Source organism: Protopterus annectens, chromosome 13.part0 (assembly GCF_019279795.1).
Source record: "Protopterus annectens isolate FY-2018-M chromosome 13.part0, PAN1.0, whole genome shotgun sequence".
Classification (NCBI taxonomy): Eukaryota; Metazoa; Chordata; order Ceratodontiformes; family Protopteridae; genus Protopterus; species Protopterus annectens.
Genome location: NC_056747.1, coordinates 1,233,560,240 through 1,233,586,883, shown reverse-complemented (window position 1 = coordinate 1,233,586,883; position 26,644 = coordinate 1,233,560,240). Strand labels below are relative to the sequence as shown.

Genomic DNA, 26,644 nt, shown 5'->3' with positions numbered 1-26,644 from the left:
TGGCATCTATGATTTTCATGATACCTCTGGCAGGAATCCACATGAGAAATAAATAGTGGTGTTTGAAATCTCTTTGGTCCCAGCATCCACCACTCTTTATCTTTTCAGATTCTAGTACTGAGATTTGTCAGAAGAGAAATCTTTTTATGGAGATGACAAATATCCTTAAATCTATGTCTCTTCATCTCACTCCCTGCTCCAATGGAGTCAGTCACCACAGGCACTTCAGGCTTTGCTTGGGGAGCAGTTTCAGGAGGGATAAAAGTGCAGGAAGGTGCGGGACACCAAAGACAGATGCATGCACATAACTGTTAAGGAGGTGCTTGCCCTTATCAAGACACTCAACTATCTTTGGTCCCCTGGACATCTTCAAGTGTTTTGAGACAATACCACAGCTATGTGGTACATCAAGAAGCAAAACCAGGTCATACTCCCTGTGCATACTAACCGTGTTCGCTTTGGATATATCTTCACAGCACAATCTCACTCTTAAAGGCATCCTACATTCTGTCAGAGCAAATGTTTGTAGCAGACAAGCTGAGCAGGATCAGGCCAGACCCTCATGAATCGAAACTAGATTGGGGGTCTTCCAGGATTTGATCCATCTGGGGAATCCCTTAAGTAGACCTCTTTGCCTCCTCTCTGGTACTTTGTGCCGACTCCCTTCTAGTCCAGGCAGTCATGGTTCTCCATTTTTTGGAAATGGCCAGAGCAATTACCACAAGCTTTCTCACAGATTGGAACTACTCCCACAAGACCTGGGGTGTTTTATACACTCTGATTTCAATAATCTTCAATTGACTGCCTACATGATAAGGACATAATTCCTTTTAGGCATCTGTTTTATGATGATGTACAGCATGTACTAATGATGGCAAGAAAGCCTGCTTCTAGAAAAATATTTTATTAGCAAATGAAAAATATTTTCTAGATGGTGCCAACAATATAACCAGCATCCATTCAGTGCTATTTGCTCATTGGTTTTAGAATATTTGTGTGAGAGACAGGGCTTCTTTGAAAACTAATCCCTCTTTTATGCTTAAAGTGATATCCAAGTTTATTTTAAGCCAAACTATCCATCTCTCCATTTTCTTTCCTGAATGAAAATATCCATACCTTGGATGTCCACAGACAACTCCGGGTACTATCTTGACGGAATTAAATGTTTTAGATCTTCAGATAATTATTAATTTCTTGTCACGGTTTGAAGAAGGGACAACCTGTTTCAAAGTAGGCTATTTCTAAATGGTTGTCTAAGGCTGCTGCCTTTTGTTATACTCACCATAACAAATCTTCTAGACAGGGTCAAGGCCAACTCTACCAGGGCCTTGGATACATCTATGGCTTTTTGAAAAGGGTTTGATTCTAGAAGTATTCTAAAAGATGCAACTGCTTGTTAGTCCCCTGTACATACTTCTACAAAGCATTATAAGCTTGATTCCTTCTATAGGTCTATCTAAACCTTTACTAGCACTATTCTCTAGGGCTCCTGGACTTTTTTCCTTCTACCTCCCAAATGTAGTTAGCTATGGTAAGCTACTCATATAGCTAAAACTACTGAAGCAGTGATAAAGCTGAAGAACATAGTGCAGCTGGTTAAGTTGAACTTACCATAACAGTTGATGATCAAATAATTTCTGCTGCAGTAGCCTCTTCTTCCCTCCATCCACTTCCCTTTTTGGTGTTTTTTTATGCCAGGGTATGGCCATATATTTTTTGTTGTTCCTAGTATGGCCTTTCAGGGCTTACCCCCCCCCCCCCACTCTGCTGGCAGGAAAGCTCTGAGGGACGTCATGCCCAAACTTGTTTTTCAGTCAGCTCAGCTCAAGCTGCTTGACAATTTTGGAAGCTTTTGAAGCTGGCCAGCTGTTATATCCTTGGCAGGGTAGAACCCATATAGCTAAGACTACTGTTATAAACAAAGATTTTGAATTAGCACGATGTAGTTTCATTTCTAGATATGTGAGAAAAAAAATAACAAGGACAACCCAGTGGTTTGAAGTTTTTGGCACAGCTCCTTTTATAAGACTGGTAAGGAAGCTCAAGAGATTTTGAGTAGGCCTAAGACTGATGGACCTAGATGAAGAGCTAGTTAAAAAAAACAAACCCATAAAAACAAACAAAATAAAATGTGATGACTGCCAAGGATTTTTGCTGTAAAGAGTTAGTTTATTATCAAGATAAGTGCTTTCATCCATTTTTTATGTATACGTGAACTTCATCAGACAAACATAAGTAAAATCAAACAGTTAAAATAACCCAATTTACCTGCTAAAAAAATGTGTGGCTTTTCATTGGTCCACGTCATCTTCCATACCCTCCTACTTAAAAAGCAAATCCACCACTGTCATTATTCCTATTAATATTAAAACATTTCTTTTTTTAATTAAATAAAAATTCAAAACATTAAATAATTCCTCATTACATATACCATTCTTGTTCCAAGACTTGAAATATTTGTAATGTAAATAACAACAATGTTTGTATAAGATGTGAAAATAAATCTTCAGGAACATCGGGTAATAATATACAAGTCATAACAACATTTCCAAAGTATTAAATACTGAAATTTCCAATTATGTATACATAACCATTTTTATACCCCCACTGGGATCATCTACTTGGTGCCTTAATTTTTAATAAAGTATTAATTGAACAGTATTCATTTAAACCAGGCCAGCTGCAAGCATTTAACAAAAGTTGCCAAAATTATTATTATTATTTTTTTTAAATATAAGGTCCAAGACCCCCCTCTAGTTCCAACCAAAACTTTTTCTATCACCTTATACTTGAAGTGATGCCCCTGATTGTTATGTACATGTTTTGCTAAAGTGTTATTTAATTTATTGTTCTTAATACTGTATTCTTGCTTATAATTGCACTCTTTAAGTTTCCATTCTGTTTTTCCCCATGTAAAAGCAAGGGCATATTAGTATCACAATTTTAGTTCCCTTTTAATTTATACTGGGAGTCTCTTACAGTAAAGACACTTCTGTATCAGTGAGTTTACAATAGGGACAAAAACCCACATTATTTCATTCCGGGTTTTCTCACTTGCTCCTTGTTACTTAAATTCACCTTATATTCGGTTTGTCCAAAGATAATGCACATACATCTGACAAAATTATTGTATGGAAAGATAAAAAGGACAATAGTAATGGCTTCATGCACTATATTAATAGTACAACCAATTTTTTGTCTTCCTCACACGCAAATCAGATTTAGAGAAGGTAGCCTATTTGGACGTACTGCTTGAAAAGTATAGCAAAAATAGTAGGTATATTTCAAGAATTTACAGGAAAAAGACCTATTCGAACACATTTTTTTCATTTTTCAAGTTCCCATCCGTACCACCAGAAAAAATTGGTAATTAAGGGTCAACTTGTTCGAGCCACCAGGATGGTGCGTCTCAAACATTATTTTTTGGAAGAATATTCCTATTTAGTCAGAATGCTTATCAGAAGAGGTTACCCAGCCCAGTTGTTCCATGAGTTGGTTAACGAAGTTTGGAACAAGGGAATAATATGCCACTTTAGACGTATTTTGAGTGGGAATATCTCTAATAAGACCATGACTACTAATAATAATCAAATGGTGGGTGCAGTTGTAACGTGAAGGGAATATCATAATTTTTCAACAAATTTTATTACCACCTTTAATGAAAATTGATATGTTAAGGAGAATACTCCATATGAATTGGATATTTATTGTTGAGGATGTACACCCAGGAGATAAAATTGGGGACAAACCAAATATAGAGTTTCGGAGGGGCTACAATTTCAAGAATATCTTGGAGAATTTAAGGAACAAGTGAGAAACCCTTGGATGAAAAAATACGGGTTTTGTCCCTATTGTAAACTCATTAATACAGGAAGTGCCTTTACCGTAAGAGATTCCCAGAATAAATTAAAAGGGAAGTATAATTGTGATACTAAGGAAGTAGTTTACTTAGCATTATGCCAGTTATGCCCTTGCTTTTACATGGGGAAAACTGAGCAAAAACTTAGAGTGCATTTATACGCGTGAATACAGCATTAAGTACAATAAATTAAATAACGCTTTAAACATGTACATAACAATCAGGGGCACCACTTTAAGTGTATGGTGACAGAAAAAGTTTTACTTGGAACTAGAGGGGGGCCTTGGACCTTATATTTAGAGAACAAAGAATTAGTTTGGCAACTTTCATTAAATGCTTGTAGCTGGCCAATTCTAAATGAATACTGTTCAATTAATAATTTATTAAAAATTAAGGCAGTAAGTAGATGATCCTGGTGGGGGTATAAAAATGGTTGCACACACACACACACATGCACACGGGTCTACTTCAACCCATCGAAAAGACACTATTGAATTACAGATAGATGAGTTTGCTTTCGCGAAAATGCACTTTCGTGAAAAAACGCGAAGAGTGGTCGTCAGTTCCGGGATCCAGTGGTGGTGCAGGTTCATTGCTCCTTCAGTGGTGTATGGAAAGGGAACCTTTAATTTATAGATACCTTGTTGGTATAGATTGCAGTACAGTGAGGATATCCCTTTTCCCTACTATAGTGTGATCTTGGAGTTATTATATATAAGTAGTTTGGGTGGGGGGTGCAGGAAGGCATGTCCCCCTGCATAGATGTGTTTGCTGTATTTGTTTTTTTTTTTTCTTTCCCTTTGTGGTTTAGTGACTTGATTTTCGCAAAAGTGCATTTTCGTAATAAAATAAATGCAAAAGTGGACTTGTCTATCTACAATTGGATAAAGTTTCTTTTTGATGGGTCAAAGTAGACACACACACACATATATATATATATATATATATATATATATATATATATATATATATATATATATATATATATATATGTATGAATTCACTTCACTTGACCGTAAACTCATTTGATCAGGATCAAATGACCGAAAACTCATTTGACCGAAAATAGTGGTGGCAGTGTATATGTCCTTTTCCCAACTGTAGTGCAACCCTGGAGTTAGTTTATATAGTTATGGGGGGTGTGGAGGGTGAAGCCCCCCACCTGTCTTGGTGTTATATCATCCAGTGCCTATTAAGAGGTTCAGTAAGTAGTGTTTAACCAACGTGTGTGTGTGTGTGTGTGTGTGTGTGTGTGTGTGTATATATATATATATATATATATATATATATGTATAGGAAATTTCAGTATTTAATACTTTGGAAATATTGTTATGATTTCTAGATTATTAACTTGATGTTCCCAAAGATTTATTTGCACATCTTATACGTACGTTGTTGATGTTTACATTATAAATATTTCAAGCCTTGGAACAAGAATGGGATATGTAATGAATTATTTAATTATTTAATGGTTTGAATTTTAATTGAACAAGGAATGTTGTAATATTAATAGTAATAATGGTAGCGGTTGAACAGTTAATTTGCTTTTAAGGTAGGAGGGGGTATGGAGGATAACATGGACCATTGAAAAGCCACAAATTTTTTTGGCTTGTAAATTTGGTTATTTTAAGTGTGTGATTTTACTAATGTTTGTCTTATGAAGTTGGCGTATACATAAAAAGTGGACGAAAACACTTATCTTGATAATAAATTAACTCTCTACAGTGAAAATCCTTGGCACTCATCGTTTTTTGTTTGTTTTAAGATGAAGAACTGGTCAGAAGAAAGAAAGTGGAAGGTAATGCTCAGAAGTGAAATGTTTGAGACTGGTGACCACAGGGGTTGGGGATGGAATTAGTGTTCACTGTAGGGACAGGGTCTGTTTGTTGGCTCTACTTCATTATATCAAATACCACTTGTTTGAATTTAACTACTTCATTGCCATTCATTCAGAATTCCTTGTAATTGTGATCTGCAAGTTAAACAAGATATTGTGATTTTGCAGATAGCAAGATGCCATGCACCACTCAATACAGGGAACTCTTCTCTTTCACCCTGATCTCTAATTATAGTACCTCTAAGGTCACACCAGTTCAGAGAAATTAAATATATAGGTCAAGTGTGTGTATCTGAGTCTTTCGCACTGAAATACACAGCTGTACATATAGCTGTGAGCATCTGAGACATGAGCAGCTGAAACATGAGTCTGTGAAGGGCAACCTGTTTGGTTCGATATTGTTGTAGAGTAAAATGTGTAGTCATTGAATTTGCTGCTTGTGATACAATAACCAGTGTATTGATCATTCAGGAGTTATATGCCTTCAAGATTTGGGAATTGTGAGGAACCGTGATACCCGAGATAAAAAAGTAAGTGCAGGGTACGACTTTAGTGCCAAGACTATATTTAGGTATTACATAGCAGAAGTTATACTTCTAGAAAAAGCTGTAAGAAAAAAAAAAACATTTTGTTGTTTTACTTTCTCCTAAATCACATCATGCCAAACAATCTGTAATACTCATTAATTTATCAATTGTTAACGAGCTAGGTATTCTGGTTTGCAGACCCTTTTTAGCCATGGTCTGTACTACAATAGCAAGGATAAATGTATTATATGTGGATAATTTAGTGTCCCTAATTGACTGCCATATTTTAGGGAGATGAGAGGAAACTGGTGCATCCAGGCAAAAAAGAGCTGAGAGAAAGAAATCTTTTACTGACAATATTTGTAATTGAAGCTAGGAGGCCTTGATGAAGAATGTAAAAGCGATGCTGCTTTTCTATAAATCAGTGTTGAAAGCCATGTCTTGAATGTTAAATGCAATTCTGGAAATTGTATAAGGTTAGAGAAATAAAGATCATTAAGGGGTAAGAAAATATTGAGGAACACAGATGCTCAGCTATAGTAAGGCTTGCTAGCTTAGGACTATGTGCTCCAGAAAAAAGAAGAAAGCATTGCAACATGATTTAAGTATGTTCCTTCATTAAAGGAGGTATGTAGAATACAGTAGCAGGGGATGGATAATGGGCAATGGAGCATCACAGATCATATATGGGAAGAGAGCTTGCTCAAGATAGGCTCAGGGGACTTTTTTTTAATTGATAAGAATGTCAAGACTATAAGAAAAAATGCCAGATGACACTGTCTGACATACTGCAGATGGATTCAGAGGGGCATGGGACAAATGGAAGTTGGAAAACGTTAAGGTAATGATGGAGCAGCCAGAGTGTTGCTATACATTTTGGGTGGACTGATGAATGAGAGGTTTGCTTCCATTAGTGTAACTTATGCATAAGTTAAAGAGGATACAATAAGGAAAATATCAAATTCCTTTCTCGATTGAAGATGTGGTGGACATTTGGAATGGGCTGCCTAAACTGATTGGATAATACACCATGGATTTTAAAAGAACTTGGGTGGATATCTGATTAAAGGAACCAGGCACTTGCTTAAGTGCTTGATGACTTAATTACATAAAAAGAAAGAAAAATGTCACACTGGCCAGGTATTTCTAAATTTGTTTCTTCTTTTATCACGATTGAGAGGCATAGACATCCGTGGTGGAATGAGGGCACCCTGAATGTGATTTATCTGATTTGGTAGCAGCTTCAAGGTGGAATCTGGAAATGGAGTATGATTAAATTGGGTAAGAAGTATCATATCAACTTGTGTACCAGGGAAAAAACAGATATGCAAGGTATTAATGTAATATTGAAAGAAATGTATTGCTGTTACAGTGGGCACTTAATGTGTCATAACTCTCTCCATCTTTCTTTCTCTGCTAGGCTATTTATGAACGCTTATTCTGTTGGATTGTTGGGCGGATCAATGACAAGATTGAGGTGAAAGATTATGACAACAAGATTCATGGAAAAAACACTGTAATTGGTGTTCTGGACATCTATGGCTTTGAAATCTTTGATAACAACAGGTGGGGGGGTCTTCATTTCTACTTTAGTCATGAAATGTAAACTCTCAGATTCATCTCGATGAATGCAGTAGTGAGCAAAATTTTCATTTGCATTTATGGATCTCCAATTAATAATCGTCATAAACTGTTTTAGCAACCTGTACATTTGCTACATTAATTTTATTTATGTTTGGTGGCTGAAGATGTCTCACACTATTTTCATTTAGCCATAATGCTTTTTTTCTGTACAATGGTTACCTTTTCTAAGTAGTGGTTTGCAGTGTTTGCATTTGTTTGTCTGTTCCACTGGTGCTTATGGTACCACTTTGCTTGTCTCCTGATAATATCTTGATACGTTCCCCACATTTGGATGATGTCACTTGTCCTTTCCAGCAGTGTGAATGTTTGCAAAAGTGTTTCTGCTCTTATGGTGCTTTTCTGTTTACATTATTCTTTATTTTCTTTTTGGTCTTCCTATGGTGGTGTTAACATCCTAAAAAAATACTGTTCCTGTTTAGCTAGTTGCTGCATTTTCACTTTGTGTTCTTTTGGGATACTGTTTCGGAATTGCATAATGTTTTCAGACATGCATAGGTTAGACAGAAAACAGCAGTTTACAGTAACATTTAAACTACGGTATGTTAATCATACTTCTTTTTCAAACAGAACATGTGCGCTACTCCCACTATATATTACAGGTAAAAGATACCTGCAATTACATAGTTGAATTTACTGCATGCCAGTAATTTAGCTAATACTAGTTGGACTGGTTTTCAGAAGTGTACTTAAGAAATGCCACTCAAAGTTCATTTCAAATACAACTTGCATATGTTTGTTTTTGTATAGGGCTTGTGCAGTCCTTATGTAAAGGATTATTAACCAGCACTCAGGAAACTCCTAGCTTTCCCACAAGTATTAGAGAGAGAAAGAAATCCTGCTTCCATGCTCACATGAACAGTATAGTGTAATGTACTTGCTGCAACTTTAATTTTCCCATCTGATAGCATTTGTAATGTTTTTAGAGGATGGTATCTTGTTTAGAATCATGCTTTACTGTTTCTACTGCAACTGCAGGGTTTGAGACCTCTAAAATGCCCCATTTATCTACAGTACTACACACCTGGCTCGGTGAAAAGAGATTTCAGTGACTTTGTTGGCCATAAAGCAGCTTGAGGTACAAAATTACTTTCCATACCTCCCATACTGCTGTAGACCAAACCATCATTTATAATTTTTTTACATCTAGAAAACACTTGCGCTTGTGATCTGCCTTATATGACCAGAAATGACTAACCATAAATTCTGTGATGCTGCCATTTTTGGTGGCAGAGTTGAAACTTTCAAACCTATTGTAAACTAGAACAGGTAACCTTTTAATATGTGCACTGTTCATCATAAGTAACAATTCTAATACCTGTAGAGCAGCCTGTATCTAAATGAGGATGAAAGGAAGCTGTTGGAAGCTGGAATGGAAAACAGTATTTAACCAGGATTCCCCTAAATTGAGTATGAAAAGTGGGGAGAATGTAGCTATCAGCAGTGTGGATGTGTAGGAAGTAAAAGGTGTAGGAATAGAGCATATGATAATGGGAACAAGTAAAGATGATAGTAGGAGGGTGTGCCGTGCAATGTGTTGTACTGGTAACAACTGGAAAATGGTGCTACTTGAATTCTGGCTGTATATAAGGGTCAGGGAGAACTAAGAAGGTGGTGGGTGGTAGCTGTGCATAAATATAAGACAGAATAAGAACAATGTTGGTAAATACAAAAGGAATGTTAGACTGAAGGATGCCAAGATCACAGTGAGAATTAAAAGATAGGCAAGTATGAGTATGTTTAGCTATAGGAGATGCTACTCTTGTAGATGCTAGCATTTGTCCAAAAATGATTACTAAATGGGACATAGTTCTCACGAATGTGGAGGCAAAGGCAGAAGTCAGGCCCTCTGGATAACCATATTCATGTCACACAGTGGTCTACAATCCCTCGGGGTATTGTTATGAAATGCAACAAGAACACAGGTTTGAAACTGGAACTAAGTATTTCATTGTTTTAGGACCCCTAATGGTAAAAAAATGTGGCAGTAATAGCTACATTGTAGTGCAAAGGACTAAAGGATTGTTGCTGATGTGGGTTTTGTAGCTTTTTTCCACCATTGTTCTGTTATATATATATTTTTTTTTAATTTACAGGCTGTTCCTGGTATCTAGTGATCTGATGATGTCCTTTTCATTCTTCCTCACTAGTGGGTTCAGATCCGATCCTCGGATCCAACTCGGATGCATATGCTAGATTTCAGATCCAGCTCTCGAGCTCCTTCCTCTACCCATAATGCTCTACTCCATCCCCATTGCCTCAGATCTCATTTGCCACTATTGTGGTTAGACACAGGTTCTGCACTCAAGCATAGTAAGCAGTTTTTCATTTAATAGTTAATTGTTAAATCATGGTGGTTCTTAAAAGTTGTCAGGTTTTTTTCGTATATCTTCCCTCTTAGTGGGTGCTGGTGTTAGGATTTTCCTGCATTTTTCTTTGACTCTTTTCTAAGTTATTTTAGTAGACTTCTTACCATTGTTGGTACTTTTTCCTTTACCTGTCAGGTATTTCCCTTAAATAAACATAGCTGTTTTTTTCCTTCCTTCCCTTCTTCTTCCAGGCTGTTTCTGGGCTAATATTACCATTTTATTTGGTAATTTCTGCCCAACAGATACTTTTTCCTTTTTTTTTTAAATTGTTTTTATTTAAGTCAGAGGTTTTTTTTTTCCTCTTAACTATGTCAGAGAAACCAACTGGATTTAAAAAGTTCACTTCTTGTGGGCATAAGATCCCAAACTCAGATGCACAAAAAGTGCGTTTATTGTCTAGGACCAGACTATCTTAACACACCCTGTTCTGTTTGCTCTACATTTAATCCAAGAGCTTTATCAGACAGGTGTAATAAGCTCATCTTTAAAGGGTTACTTCCTGCTTCTTCTGGGGCTCAAACTCCTCTAAAATGTCCAAATCCATTTCCAGGAAGAGGTTTCCTCCAAAGTCTGCAAGGGCTTCCTTGGAGTGGATGGAAAAAATCAGAAAAATCTCAGATCTGACCTCCTTGTATCCCAAACTACTTGGCCTTTCCTCAAATCCAAAGCTAGTATTGGATCCAATAGGGTTGTCTCCTATAGTTATATCCCCCTTGCTGTCTACTTCTTCTTTAGATCCTAAGTCCTTGGCTTCAAGAACCAGTTCAGCTCAAAGAAGCTGTACCCCAGAGTACTCAGTAAAACCTATTTCTCCTTCTCTGCCCACTCAGTTATTCCAGACTCCAAAGAAACACTCTCGACCCCCTTTCACGGCATCTTCTAGGTCATACAGAAGTCAGTCAGAGGCAGATGTGGATACAATAATGTGTAAATTCCTCAGAGCTCAGATCCAGATGGGGGTTCTTCCAACTCAGTCCCCTACTGTATCTGTGAGTATGCCTACAAAGTCCATTGTTTCTCCCTGTCCAATCCAACCTGTGGTTTCAGAGTCCCAATATCTGAGATCCCCAAGAGTTTCAGATTTAAGGATAGTTCCTTCCTCTACTCTCATGATTTCCCTGACTGGTTCTCCTCTAATACCCTCAGATCAGAGTGGATCTCAGAGCAGAGATATTGGTTCTCGATCCATGGGGTTGGGTTCAGTGTGCTTTCGTCAGATCCATCCTTTCCTCTTGATGCCTCAGCCCTGGAAAGCTTGGATCTAATTATCCCCTTGAGGCTCAGATCTGGGGGTGGCCCCAACCTACCCCTTGAGAAGCTTTGGCTCCGGGGGAGAGGGAAGCGTTTCTCCTGGTCCCTTGGCATTTAAGGTTGTAGAGAGGGCTTTCTCTCGCCATAGATAATCATCATCTCATGTTTCAGATCCTATTCCCTATTCCTGTTTGGCTCCAAGCTCTGAGTCCATCAGACCTACTCCATAGGGGCAGCCAGTTCCAGTTAGACTCCCCTTCTCTTCCAATACCTCTCCTGAATATTGCACAGAGAAGATCCCTCAGAAGAGGACATGTAAGAGGAGTCACACAGACTCTCCCATGGAAAACACTGATTTTGATGAGTGAGAAGAATCCCTCAGATTACCACATGATGACAGCTCCTTTGGAAATATTCTAGAAATCCTTAAGCAGAAAGGTGGCTAGTCATCCCAAACTCCTTCTGAAGAACTGGTGTTCCTGGAAGCTTTCAGTGCTGGCCCATCTACATCTTAGGTGAACCCCCCCCCCCACAGATGAACTTATTGACCGGATTTCCTGCAGGGCATGAAATGAGACGGACACTATCAAGCCCATTCCTAAGTGCCTGGACAAACATTTGGCCCTTCCTTCAGACAGTCCTCACTAGAGCAAAGGAGTTCCAGCTGATACTGTGGTGGTGGGCGGTGGCCACTAAAAAACAGCAAGCTGAGCAGAGCTCTTCTGTCTTTCCGTTGAACAGCGAGTCAAGAGCATTGGACAGATTTGGAAAGTGAGTGTTCACCTCCGCTGCCATTACTCTGACGTCACTTAATTACTTGTTGCATTTTACTAGGTTTCAGAGAGATTTGACTAAAGAACTGTCGAATTCTGTCTCTGAGTCTATGTCTGCTGAGGATTTCAAGAGGGCTTCCTCTCAGCTGGCCACTCTTTTGTCTATTTCAAATGTGTCGATAAGGTTAATATTTCAGACAGCTGAAGGTACCTCATGAGCAAGCTGGTTCAGGTATCTCCATAAGGCTGTGACACTTTGCGGAGCACTTTAAAATGTCTTTTGTTAATGCCATATTTGATGGCACATCCTTGTTTGGGCCATCGGTTAAGGATATGCTTACCCACAGCAAACAAGAAGGAAAGTCACCTGATTGCCATGGGAATCAAGTTTTCTACCCCTCAGTGGACTAGAAACCACAGCTGTGGTAAGAAGATGTGGTTCTGTAAATCTCAGAGTCCTTTCCAAGATTTGCATGGAGATAATTCTTCCAGAAGCAGAGGAGGAAATATTAATGTTAGGTGTCACCTTAGAGGCAGAGCAGGCCCACAGAACCAAGGCTTTTAGAAAATCGTTTTTCTGACAGGCCCAATCAGCGCTCCTGAAACACTGCCCGACTATCCAACTCTGGAGACAGTCAGGGGTTGACTGTCTTTGTACTTAGGCACCTGGACAAATATCTTCACTGATTTATGGGTGCTAAGAATAATATCCTTTGGTTATTTCTTACTCTTTTCCAGTCTTCCTCGTTGTTGAGGAAGAAACTTCCCAACTCTCCACCCAGTCAGAGGAAGGAAGCATCACAAGAAATGTAAAAGCAGCTAGAAAAAAAGTCTCATAGTTGCTCAGCATGATGCATCCGAGGTTATCCAAGTGCAACTAACTCTTGGCAAAACTGCAATACAAATTGTAGCTTGCTACAGATTTCCCACCATGCCCCAGGATTCCCACTCCTCTTTTATTGATGTACTGGAAAATATTAGGGTTCAACCAAACACTCTAATAATGGGCAATTTCAACTACCCCACCATTAACTGGGAAAACTACTCGTACCAACTCCTTAGCGCAACGCTTTCTGGAATTCATAAACTCCAATGCCCTAGATCAACTTATCTACACCCCCACCAGGGACAACAACATCCTAGACCTAGTCATTACCAACATGAGTGACCGGTGTTCCACACCTGAAGTCAACTCCTCGTTGGTCCGATCCGACCATAAGCTAATCACCCTTGATATCCACACCCCACCCCCACCCCCCATTAACGAAACCACAGTAAAAAATTTCTCCATAGCCAACTTCATGCTTCTTAAGACAGAAGTAGTGAACTTCATGACACCCATGCAGATGGACAGTACAGTTACAACTGCTGAATCCTACACAAATGCACTCTATAAGCACTTACATGAGTGCATGGATCGTGCTATCCCAAACAGAACCAAGATGCTATCCTCCAAAAAAAGGAAGTCAATCTGATGGTCCCCTGCCATAAACAAACTGTACAACAGTAGGAAGAAACTGTTGTAAAAGAGAGTAAAATCCCATGAGTGGAGGAGCTCCCTGGTCAGCCTCAGTAAGAAGCTGAGATCCCTTATAAGATCCTCCAAAGCTAGCTACGAAAATAAAATCGCCACTAATTCCAAAGACAACCACGAAGCAATTCTATAGCTATGTCAAGAATCTCAATGGCAACACCCAGATCTGCTCTGAGTTACAGCACAAAGGCACGAAAATTACAGAACCAACTGATATTGCCAACATCCTGGCAGATAGGTTCAGTGCTAACTTTACCTCCCCCTCACCCCCTAAATGGCCCATATCTATACAGGAAGAATGCAGAGTCCCTGTAATCACAACTACGCAGGTGAAAGCTGCACTCTCTAAAGTCAAAAACACAGCATCCATGGGACCGGACAACATCTCAGGCTGCATTTTACACGAACTTCAGAATTAACTGGCTCCCCACTTAAGCACCATGTTCAATAATAGCCTTGCATCAGGCTTTGTGCCCACTGAATGGCGCACAGCAACAGTTATCCCACTCCACAAAGGGGGAGCCACCACTGATCCTGGAAACTATAGACCTATTAGCCTGACGAGCCTGGTCTGCAAGGCCATGGAATGTATCATCACAGCACTCATAAACAAAGACATTGGTAACCTCCAAACTCTGAATTCCACCCAGTTCAGGTTTGTGAAAGGCTGATCATGCCTCCTGAACCTGATTGACTTCTTTGAGGCAGTCACCAAAGCCGTAGATGAGGGTAAGGTGGTTCACACAGCCTATCTTGACCTCGCCAAGGCTTTCGACACCATCCCCCATTCTGGAATTATAGCTAAACTCAATAAACTAGGCATAAATCCCTACGTCACAAGATGGGTTGCCAAATGGCTCACTGACAGAACCCACACTGTAAAAGTTGCAGACTCCAAATCTGACCTCAAACCAGTGACAAGTGGAGTACCACAGGGTTCCGTCCTGGGACCGCTCCTGTTTGGTATCTACTTCTCTGAAGTACAGGCTAACACAGAAGGCCTCTGGCTAATGAAGTTCGCAGATGACTGCAAACTAGGAGCCATAGTCGAGTCCCCAAATGATGTGAACATCCTACAGAAGGGCCTCTCTGAGACAGATGCCTGGTGTCAGTGCCATGGCCTCAAGCTCAGTGTCAAAAAGTGCAGTGTCATCCCCTTTGGTAAAAACTCCGTACCCATGAGCTACCACATAGACAGCAATCTGCTTAACACTGAATGTGTGATAAGAGACCTTGTGACCCAGGTGGACAGTAGTCTCTCCTTTGATAGTCACATCACCACAGTAGTCAGGAAGTCCTTCTACGTGGCACACCACATCATAAAAGGGTTCTCATCCAGGGAAAAAAGAGGTCATCTTTCCCCTCTACTCGACACTCATTAGACCCATTATAGAGTACAATGCCCCTTTTGGAATGTACCTCACAAGACATTTGCAGCAGCTGGAAAGGCCACAGAAGTACCTCACAAAGAGGATTACTGGACTCAAACAAATGTCCTACACTGACCGCCTCAAAAAACTCCAGCTTTACTCCGTAGCATATCGCCTACTCCGAGGTGATCTCTGCCTAACATATAAAGCTGTGTCAAACCCAGAGCTGTTGGACATGCTACAACTAAAGAAATACCAATCCCTCCGAGCTACACGCTCTAGGGACCTAAACCTTGTCACCATAACCAGGACATGCTGGTGGGATAGATCCCTATCCCAGAGACTTACCATACTCTGGAACAGGCTACCCATCTATGTCAACCAAAGTTCTTCATTAGCACTCTTCAAGAAACATCTTGATGAGTGGATGGGAAATAGGAAATACACCCCAGGGAACACTTCTGTGTCTCTTCTCGACAGTGGCACAGGAAAATAACTTTCTTGGGTGGCGTAAGTCAGGGAACCTTGTTGGCTAGGCTTACGTAGGCCCTTGGGCCGATAGCCTAGTACCTACTTATGAATCCAGAAGGTCCCACCTGACCATATAGGATTTGGAACTTACTCATGCTTCTTTTTAGTGCAGAGGAAAACAGGGGACCTCAGACCAATTTTGGATCCAAGCAGTTTAAACCAGTATGTGAGGAAGGCAAAGTTCTGAATTGTCATAGTTCAGTCCATCCTGCCCCTTCTGCACAAGGATGATTGGATGTGCTTTGTAGACCTTCAGGAGACGTACTATCATATAAAAATAGCCAGATGATCCAGAAGGCATCTTTGCTTTCAGCTGGGAGCCAGTCATTACTAATTCAGAGCTCTGCACTTTGGACTCACCACAGCCCCCAGTTTGTTTACCAAATGCATGGCAGGGGTGGCAGCTCACTTGAGGCTCAAAAGATTCTAGGTGTTTCCATAGACAATTGGCTCCTCACTGTTCCCTCCAGGCACCAATGTCAACAAGCCAGAGACTATTTGCTCCAGATTTACAACTCCTTTGGCATTTCAGTCAGTCTTGCCAAATCACAGCTTGCTCTATTTCAGAGCCTGGAATTAATTTGAAAGTTTTAAATACTAAGACTCAGGAGGCATCTTTACCTTTCCACTGCATTGCTTCTTTAAGAAATCAGGTACAAGATATTTTCTCTTATCCTTCTCCAGCAAGGTTAGTGCTTTGAGCACTGGGGTCTATGTCAGCTGCCATAGTACTGCTTCCCTTAGCATGCTTGTTTATGTGAATTTTCCAGTGGACCTCAGCTGTACAGTGGTGCATTCTACATCAGCCCCATTCCTGTCCAATAAAACTTGCCCTGATTTGTAAGCACCACATTCACTGGTGGATTCAGTCTGACAGACTTTTTCTGGGCAGATCCTTTGTTCATCTAAATCCAGTTGCCACAGTGACCACAGACACTTCCCAACTGGCGGGATGGCATTTCATGGAAGGACAGTCCAAGGCATGTAGTCCCCCCAAGAGACCAAATTGTATATCAACATTCTAAAGATAAGAGCAGTCCTTCTAGCATTGCAGGCATTTCAAGAATATCTTATTGCAATTCAGACAGACAATATGTTGTTAGTCTGGTGCATCAACAAGCAATGAGGAACCAGATATTACCCCCTGTGCAGAAAGGACATGACAGTGTAGGAATGGGCAATCTCTTCAGACAACTTTCTAATTGTGACACACATTCTGGGGAAAACCAACATGCTGGCAGACAAACTGAGCAGATCTATTGTGTTGCCTCATGAGTGGTCTCTCAACCAGTCAGTAGCAAATATGATCTTCAGGCATTGGGGCCAAACTTGATGTGACGTATTTGTCTCTTTTCTCAACAACAAGTGCAGTAAGTACTTCACTTTGATCCCCCCATGGTGAGTCACTGAGAGAAGCTCTGCTTCATGCTTGGCCTTCTGGTCTCCTTTATGCTTATCCTCCTCTTCCACTCCTAAAATTCTTACAGAACACAAGCAGGCTGAAGATCTCTGTAATTCTCATTGCCCTTTTCTGGCCCCAGCAAGTTTGGTTCCCCTTGCAGTGGTCTTGTCTTCATTATCCTTCATGGATACTGGAGTCTCATCAGGAAATCCTTTCTCACCCGTCGGGGGTTCAACATCCCAACCTTCTAGCTCAAGGTTAACAGCATGGTTTCTCCTTTTCCTGTAATACTGACAATCCAGGCTCTCTTCCCCAGTTTGCGGCATTATTTTGGCATCACAGAAAAACTTCTACAAAAAAAGTTTATGGGAGCAAATGGGAAAGGTTTTCTATTTGGGCTTCTAACCAAAACATCAACACTTTTTCATCCCCAACTTCTGCACTGCAGTTCTTTTTCTTACATCCCTTTTTAACGAAGAGACTAATTTTTCTACAATTAAACGTCAGTTGGCAACAGTCTCAAATTTCCATTCAGGAAATAAATCTTTCTCTCTGGCTTCTTCTAGATTGTTTAAAGCTTTTATAAATGACATTTTTCTCCTCAGACCTCCGATAAAGGATCCTTCACCACCTTGAGACTTTACTGTAGTTCTTCAGGGTTTAACTCAGAAACCTTTAGAACCATCAGACAAATGTGATCTAAAATTTCTGTCAAGGAATACGGTCTTCCTGGTAGCAATAATTTCAGCAAAAAGAATTTCTGAACTCCAGGCGCTATCTGCAAAATCCCTTTACATTGTATTTCATAAAGACAGGGTTTCTCTATGGACTATAACCCTTCTATTGTCCCTAAAGTGGCTTCTGAAAGTAACATCAACCAGTCCATTAATTTGCCAGCCTTTATTTTTTTCTGAATTTTTCCAATAAGGGAAAGAAGACACTACATTTCATTGATGTACATAGACAGCTATGTTTCTATTTTAACAGGTCAAAGCAGTTTAGAAAGTCAAATCAGCTTTTTGTATCCTTTTCCTGAAATCACCTGGGTCAATCAGTTTGTAATCTTACCCTAGCTAAGTTAATTACAGACTGCATTTCATTGATTTATTCACAAAAAGGCTTAGTATTACCAAGACCTCCCCAACCTCATTCACCTCAGTCCTTGGCTACTTCATCAGGCTTTTGGTCAAGGACCTCTATTGATGATGTTTATGCAGCAGCCACATGGTCTAAAATCATACCTTTATTTCACACTACAAATTGAATATCAGATCCAGAAATAGAGTCTCTTTGATTCAGCAATGCTCCAGAATATCCTTCCATGAGGATCACACAAGGTTTTACATAGTTGTGAACTCTGTCCCATTAGTGAGGAAGCATGAAGAGGGACTGCATCAGATTTATAAGTTATGTACTCATCATAACTAGGCATCTGTGTTGTCTATTTTTCATTCTTCCTCACCTTCCCTCTGATCTGTCCCCCATCCTTTTTTTCTTCTGGAAATACCTATTGGATTGTGTTTGGAACCGACTGTTCCAGGTTTTTGCCCTATCTTTATTTCTGTCTATCCTTTTTCTCTCTTGGACAACTGGGAGATTAGGCAGCAAACTCGGTCTGGATCAATGGGGACAGAGTAGACCATTATGGGTAGAGGGAGAAGCTCGAGAGCTGGATCTGAAGTCTAGTATATGAGGTTGAGTTGGATCCAAGGATTGGATCCAACCCCATTAGTGAGGAAGAAAGAAAAATGGACAACACGGATGCCTAGTTATGGTGAGTACATAACTTATAATTAGTGCAGAAGACTAAACCTCTGCTTTTTTTGTGCCAAGGGTACAGGGTTCAAAGCTTTTCCCCCCATTCCTATTTTTTTTCATTGAGGCAGGGAAATGTTTGAATGTTCCTGGTGTTTAGTGTTACCCCCCCCCCCCCATACATTTTGTCTTTCGTGCTGCAAAACTATTGTGCTATTAACTTTAAGTTGTTAGGATAATATTTCATATCCATTGTGTCTAGTGTCTCTCCCCCCCCCCCCACAACCCATATGTTTTTCATGCTGAAAAACTGTTATATTAACTTTTGAGGTGTCTTTTGAGTAATAAACTCCATGGTGTCTAGTGCCCCCTCCACAATCTTGTAGGATTTGCTTGTTGTCTGGAAGCATGACAGCCTCCCCCTACACACACACACACACGTGCGCGCACACACACACACACACACACACACACACACACGCACGCACACACACACACACACACGCACACACACACACTCACCCAGTTGTACTCATGGCTTATTCACCCATTCAGTTATGCATGTGCACGCACACACACACATATCCTACTGCAACCACTCAGGCAAGCACACATTATCTCTCTCACTCGCACACACTTGAAACTACTCATCCCTGTACATACACACACACACACACACACACACACACACACACATGCAGCCAAACATTTACATACACTCACACCATTACCTGTATGTTAAACACCTGGCACTTACCTTTTGTGCTGTCTCATCCATTGAATGTAATAAATAAATGCAGACTTTTGGTCAAGTTAATTTATGCAAGTGAGTGATCCTCTGAATCTCTTGGCCGCATAAATGCATTATGGCAGGCATTTCAGAAGGGAGCACATGGCTCCCTGGAATGTCTCATTAGCCTTTGAGGTAGGTCATAGAGAATAGCCCACCATGGTGTTCCACCTTTTCAAGCAACAGCACTGTGATAGGGCTGCCTCTGAATCAGAAATGGTTACTGGCATTGGAAAAAAAGGTTTACTCCTGACAATAATATTTCTGAAGGCGAGGGTCTTTTTCAGGATTCTTGGCTCCACCACACATAGTAAAACTCAATCCGTGTTCCTTGAAATTACTTGTTGCTATAAGTTTAAGGAATTAATTTTATGATGAGTGATCACTGATTAAGCCAAGAGTCACAAAAATAAGTCCTCTAATCTTACAGTCATTTATCCATTCATTTTCTTAGCACAACCTAAGAGATATAATCCTGGGAAAGTGTTCTGGGTCTGTCGCGGGCCCACCTCCCATGTGGGCAATACCCAGTAAATTTCTTATAGGAGGGTGCCCGTGATAAATGTTCATAAAGCTCCCAACTACCTTAACAGTGGCTGTACTCTGAGATTCTTCCATGGAGAGTAAGCCCAGCTTCCCTATTAAGAAAATTATTTTGTGCAACTTGTGTCTAGTAGTGTCATTACCCATCTCATAACCGTTGGTGAGGAAGGAGAATGTATACCAACTGATAACATCAGAGCTTCATGCTGTGAATTAGTTCTCACTTTACTACCACAGTCCAGTGCAGTGCCTACAGTACTTTCACTGCTGCATCCATATGCTGCACAGTCTCCCAGTCCCCTCTACCCTCACTCATTACTCCATATAAGGCAGCTGCTGCCCCCTCAACTGCAAAGCATAGTCCACTCTCTACCAAGAGATAACATGTTCTCTGATTTGGAAGTGATAATTTTCGTCCCAAATAAAGGCAAATGTGTTTAGATGTGTTCATTTCTAAGTGCAAGGAAGCTGCATTGTGTCAAGGCAAGTGTGTTAATTTTTCAGAAAACCATGTACGTAGCTGTATAAATATAATTACTTTCTAGTGAAATGTACAGCATGTAAATCTGTAATGTAATATAAAAAAACAATTATCATATTAATCACTGCTGCAGTGGCCTTAGCCATATGGGTTATATACTGCCAAGGATATAATAGTGGACCAGCTTCCAGTGCTTCTGGGCACCTTCCATGCATCCAAACTGTCAAACAGCATGAGCTGAGATAACTTAAGGACATGATTGGGTATGAAGCCCAATAGAGCTTTACAGCTGCCAAAGAGTACGCTCCTCTGAGGCTTTTGATGACTAATTGTCAGCTTGTGTTTTCCTTTGCTGGGCAGATAAGATCCCTTTGGGGGAAAACCTTCCATTTTCTTAATTTTATAGATGTTTTATTACTTTTCTCTTCAGAAAAATTATTTTAAAGATAGGAGTGTTGTGTTTTAATGGACTGTATTGAGACTGTAATGTACTTTTAAATGGAGGACTTTATTTTTTTCCTGACAAGTTTAAAAGTAGTGTAAATTAACTGAAAACATTTTATGTGGAGAAACTTTGTTTATTATTCCTTTGTGGGCCTGACATAGTCTTTTAAAGTGCATTTTACTGTGTTTTTTCTTCTGTCAAAAACTGCTAGTTTTATTTGTCTTCTCCAGGAAAGAAGCACCATTTTCAGCATAATCATGGAACAGGTTACCGATCCCATGGTTGGTCTTTCTTCCAGCCACAAAAAAAGAAAAAGTTAAGCAGACGGCCTTTGCCACCACAGCAGGCTAGCAATTTGGTGGGTGACTCTGCTGCACCCATTTGTTGTACCTCAGACCACACATCTTTTACCCCAGATCCATCTAGTGTAAAATTTCATAAGCCAGCATGGATGGGGAGACTAGCCACATCCTCTACGCCTGTTGGAGTCCTATCAGTGGCAAAGGAGAGCCACCCCTTGTTGGTCCTGGGAGAGGGAACAGGGAAGATTTCCCTGTTATGTCCAAATTCTTTGCTTATCCTTGGGGAAGCAGCTGCTGCCATTAGTAATATGGTTGGCCTCATTTTTCTTGTCAAAAAAAAAAACAGAAAACCAAGCATGTATCTAGGAGTAGTTCGTTGCATCTGGCTCGGGGTTTAATTCAGGCTGCTGATCCTTCTTGTAACCTAAGTTTTGGTAAAAGAAAGAGGGATTTCTCTTTTCCTGAAGAGATTCAAGATTCTGAATCTGAACAGGAAAATGCATGAACGGATACAGGATTTTTCCTCAGATTTCTGATTCAGACACAGAGTCTGATTCTCCCTGTGGGGGGGGTTCTGTTTCTCTTGAGACAGTTTTTAGAATGTCCCAGTGTTTTCAGTGGGAGAACAGTTGAGGTTTCTCAGTCTCTCAGAAATACTATGAGTTGTTACAGAAGGATTTTCCAGACCCCACACCCATTTCTCCTGTTTTGTCTGCTTTAAAGGATGTGTGTTACTGCTTGCTTTTTTTTTCCTTGAGAGTCCGCCAGATGCCCCTAAAATGGCAGATAAGATGTATACAGTTCCTCAGCCTTTTAAATTGTACACAGTATTCCAAACATGACCCTGCAGCTATAGCTTTAGCTGATCCCACTGCTGCTAAGCACTCAGTTAATTTCAGACCTAATCTTTCTGATAAGAATTGGAAAATTATTTATAGGTATTGGAAAAAGTGTATACTTCTGCAACTTTGATTTTCAAAATTTTGAATTTTCTGCTTCATGTTAAAATTTGTTCTGACAAATTCTGAAATTATTAGGAATGTGTGGAAAAGTCTGCTTTAAATAACTTAGTTTCTTCTTTTGCACATGTCACTACTTGTTTGTAGTGTGTGTATGACTCTATTGATACTTCTTCCTGAGCTATAGCCACTGGTATTTTTTAAGGAGGTTTGCGTGGCTGCATTCTCAGAACCCCCAGGAAGTGATAAAACAAGATTTTAAATTCTCTGTTAGATAGAGATTTAGTGTTTGGACTCTCTACTGCAGAGGCAATCAAAAAGTGTTTTGAAAAGTGCAAGCTGGTCCAGGGATTATCTTCAGATTTTTCATCCCTCCTTTTCCAGCTTGTCCAAGGGATTTTCTTTTTTCTCATCCAAGTTTGGCAAAAAAGTAGACAAAACATTATCAACAAAATTTAGATAAACAGACATTTAAGGAGAAATGGCAAGGAGTTTCCAAAAAAAAAGTCTCAAACCTCCCAAAACCAAGGACAGTCCAACAAGTCTGAATGATTGTTCAAGAGATCTTGTAACCGCCTCCCACCCTGGCCCATTTTTTTTTCTTCCAGAAAGTCTAAATCTTCATTTTTCTTTCTGGCAACAGATTGCTTTAGATTATTGGGTTCTGAAAATCATTCATCAAGGTTACAGAAGGCAGTGGGAGGAAATTCCTCCTTTCCAGGGTATCATTCTTCATCCCCCAGATCAGACTGTTTTGTTTCCACCTGTTATTAATCATATGCTGTCCTAAGGAGTGATTAAAAACAATTCCTCCTTCCCAGGTGGGGAAGGATTTTTATTCATGGCTGTTCCTTGTTCCAAAGAAAAAAAATTCTGAGATACCAATTCTGGATCTTTATTTTCTAACCCTGTTTATGATGGTGCCGTAATTCAAAATGATGTCACTTCACAATCTGTTACATCTTCTTCCTCTTTCAAGTTTCCTGGTAACACTACACTTAGGTGCTTTTCATCACATTTCAACTCATCCGGACTTCAAATGTTTCTTATGATTTTTGTGTGTCTGAATTACATTATCAGTTCTCTGCCTTTTTCTTCGGACTATCCACTGCACCAAGAGTGTTCATAAAGTGTCTAGCTCCAGTTATAGTTCATCACAGGCTACAGAGTATCCACATTTTCCCACAACTTGCTTATCTTTGTAGAGTCTTTTTCAAAGTGTCAGGAATCTCTCTGTTGGGTGAGACATCTGTTACACAAGCTGGGATTCCAAAAGAATATTCAAAAGTCTTTCTTGACATTCCTGACAATTTGAATTGAAGTGTCTACCTGAAAAGCTTTTCTTCCACAAGAAAAAAAAAAGAATCTGTATTTAGACTCCAACTTTGGTCACTGCGAAGGAATACCACAGGATTTTGGGTCTCATGGCATCTATGATTATCATGATACCACACAATAGAAAGACACAGTGGTATATGGAATATGTTTTGTCTGAACAAGAATGCCATTTAACTTTTCAAATCATGGTCCTGGAGTTTGTCAGATCATCAGTCTTTGGGTGGAAACAGCAGATATACTTGAATCCAGGTCTCCCCCTCTCCCTCCCTGCTCCAAAGCAGTCAGTCACCACAGACACTTTGGACTTTGTTTGGGGAGCAGGTTCAGTAGGGATACATGTTCAGGGGGTGTGGGACACCAAGGACAGATGCAAGCACATCAATATCAAGGAGATGCTTGCCCTGATCAAGGCGGTCAACTCTCTGAACCATCTTTGGTCCCCACGACCTCTTAAGGTGTTTACAGACAACACCAGAGTCATGTGGTATATCAAACAAGGGGAACAAAGTTGTAACCCCTTTGCTGACTAGACATGTTAGCTTGGGATATAGTTTCACAGCACAGTCTCACTCAACAAGCATCCTATATTCCATCAGGGCAAAATTGTGTGGCAAACAAGCTGAGCAGGACCTGTGCAGACTCTCATGAATGGAAACTAGATCACAGGTCTTTGATATTTAATCCATCTGTGAGGAGTTCTTTAAGTAGACCTCTTTGCCTCTTTTTGAACAATCAGCTGACAAGATTTTATCCCAGGACTCCATGCAAGAAACCCTGGAAGACAGATGCCTTTTCTTTCCTTTTGACAGGAATGTTGCTGTATGCTTTTCCACATTTTCCACTAATATCCAGGGTACTTCTGAAGATTCAGAAGGAATCCCCCAGATCATTGTGGTGTTTTCCTTTATGCCCAGACAACCATGGCTCTTCCTCCATTTGGAAATGGCCTGGGACAATTACCACAAGCTTCCTCACAGACCGGATCTACTCATAAAAGATTTTCATGAGTGTTAGATGCATCCCAACATCAATCATCTTCAGCTGACTGCCTGAATGATAGGGTCTTAATTCATTTTAGACACTTGTTTACTGAGGATGTGCAACATGTATTAATGGAGGCAAAAAAGCCTGCTACTAAAAAATCATATATTAGCAAATGGAAAAGATTTTCTAATTGGTGCCAACACCATAAAAAGCATCCATTCAGGACCAATTGTTCTCTGGTTTTACAATGCTTGTGTGAGTTACTATCCTATGACCTTTCTTATTCTGCTGTCAGGGTTCATTTCTCAGCCATTTTAGCATGTCTGCCCGTTGTTCCTCCTCTTTCAAGCCAGTCTCACGTCAACATATTATTGAAAGGGGCATTGCATAAGAGGCCTCCATGAAAACTGGTGGCCCCTTGTTTGGGATATTCATTTTGTGTTCGAGAAACTAACACTTGATCCGTTTGACCTTTGGCTGGCTTTGGTTTCTTAATGTGTAAAACAGTTTTCCTGATTGCTGTGTCCTTTGCAAGAAGAGTGTCTGAGTAACACACCCTTATGGTGAGTCAACCCTATCTCATTTTCTATAGGGGAAGGGTTTCTTTGAGAACTAATCCTTTTATACATAAAGTGGTATCCAGGTTTACTTTAAGCTAAATTATCCATCTCACCCTATTCTTTACTGAACCTAAAAATGAGAGAGAGAGAGGATACTTCCATACCTTAGATGTCCACAGACAATTCTGGTACTGTCTTGACAGAACTAAATCTTTCAGATTTTCAAATCAATTGTTTATTTCTTGTGAAGATAAGAAGAGGAGACAGCCTGTGTCAAAACAGACTTTTTCCAAATGGTTATCTAAGGCTTTTACTTTTGTTATGCTCACCAGAACAAATCTGTTCCACGCAGGGGCAAAGTCCACTTTATCAGAGCCTTGGCTTCATCTCTGGCGTTTTGGAAAGGATTACATTCTAGAAGAATTCTAGAAGCTGCTATTTGGTCCTCTCTGCATGTGTTATAAGCCTGATTCCTTCTCTAGGTTCAGATCAGATTTTGCTGGGACCATTATACAGGAGTTCCTGTACCTTTCCCCTTCTACTTCACAAATGTAGTTAGCTAGGGTAATATACCAATATAGCTAAGGCTACTGCAGCAAGGATCAATATGCTGAACATAGTACAGTTGTGTAAGTTGAATTTTTCATAACAGTAGATGTTTGAATGATCACTGCTGCAGTAGCCACCCCCTCCCTCCACCTCCTCATTTTTTATGTGTTTTTTTTATGCCAGGATATGAACATTTATTTTCTGATGTTCCTCACATTGTCCTTTTGGGTCTTAGCCTCCCTGTCTGTGCTGGCAGGAAAGCTCTGAAGACTTTGTGCCCAAACTTGTCTTTTAGTCAGTTCTGCTCAAACTGCTTGACAGTTTGAATGATAGGAATGTGCTCTGAAGCTTTGGAAGCTGACTGGCTGTTATATCCTTGACAGGATATAACCCATATAGCTATGGCTGCATAAGAAGTGATCTTTCAAACATGTATTCCTGTGGTAAGTTCAACTTAAATAATTATTCTTTATTTTTCTAAAGGACTGTAGCATGCCATTGAAAAATAAACTGTTTTCAAGTGATCAGAGTATTTCTTTTCACAGTTATTGTAAGTATAGTAGATATTCTTTCAGTGCTTAGCAATGAGTAGATTTGAGTTCTGAAGCTGATAGAAACTGAGAATCTTGGAACTCTTAATAGCAGGGAATGTATCAAAAAAGGACAGCAGTAACTATATTTTCCAATGTTAACTCATTCTAATTTCAAAGTACTTCTATTGAGGTTTTGGTTAGTCTGTGCCTTACTTCTCAACTGTGCAGTGGATGTTGTGGACTGATGGTTAATTTTCTAGAATTTTATTGCTTGTAAATTATATACAATTACTACATTTTTTGAAAGTCAG

The 26,644-nt window shown here is 39.8% G+C and overlaps 1 protein-coding gene across 1 annotated transcript in view; it reads left to right on the top strand.

Moving 5' to 3' along the window:
- The window catches only part of MYO1D (myosin ID), a 2,136,961-nt gene that overhangs the window by 792,447 nt on the left and 1,317,870 nt on the right, over positions 1 to 26,644 (top strand). The window contains exon 9 of the mRNA XM_044055239.1: positions 7,644 to 7,789. Coding sequence (XP_043911174.1) covers positions 7,644 to 7,789 — 146 coding nt within the window. The remainder of the gene's footprint in view (positions 1 to 7,643; positions 7,790 to 26,644) is intronic.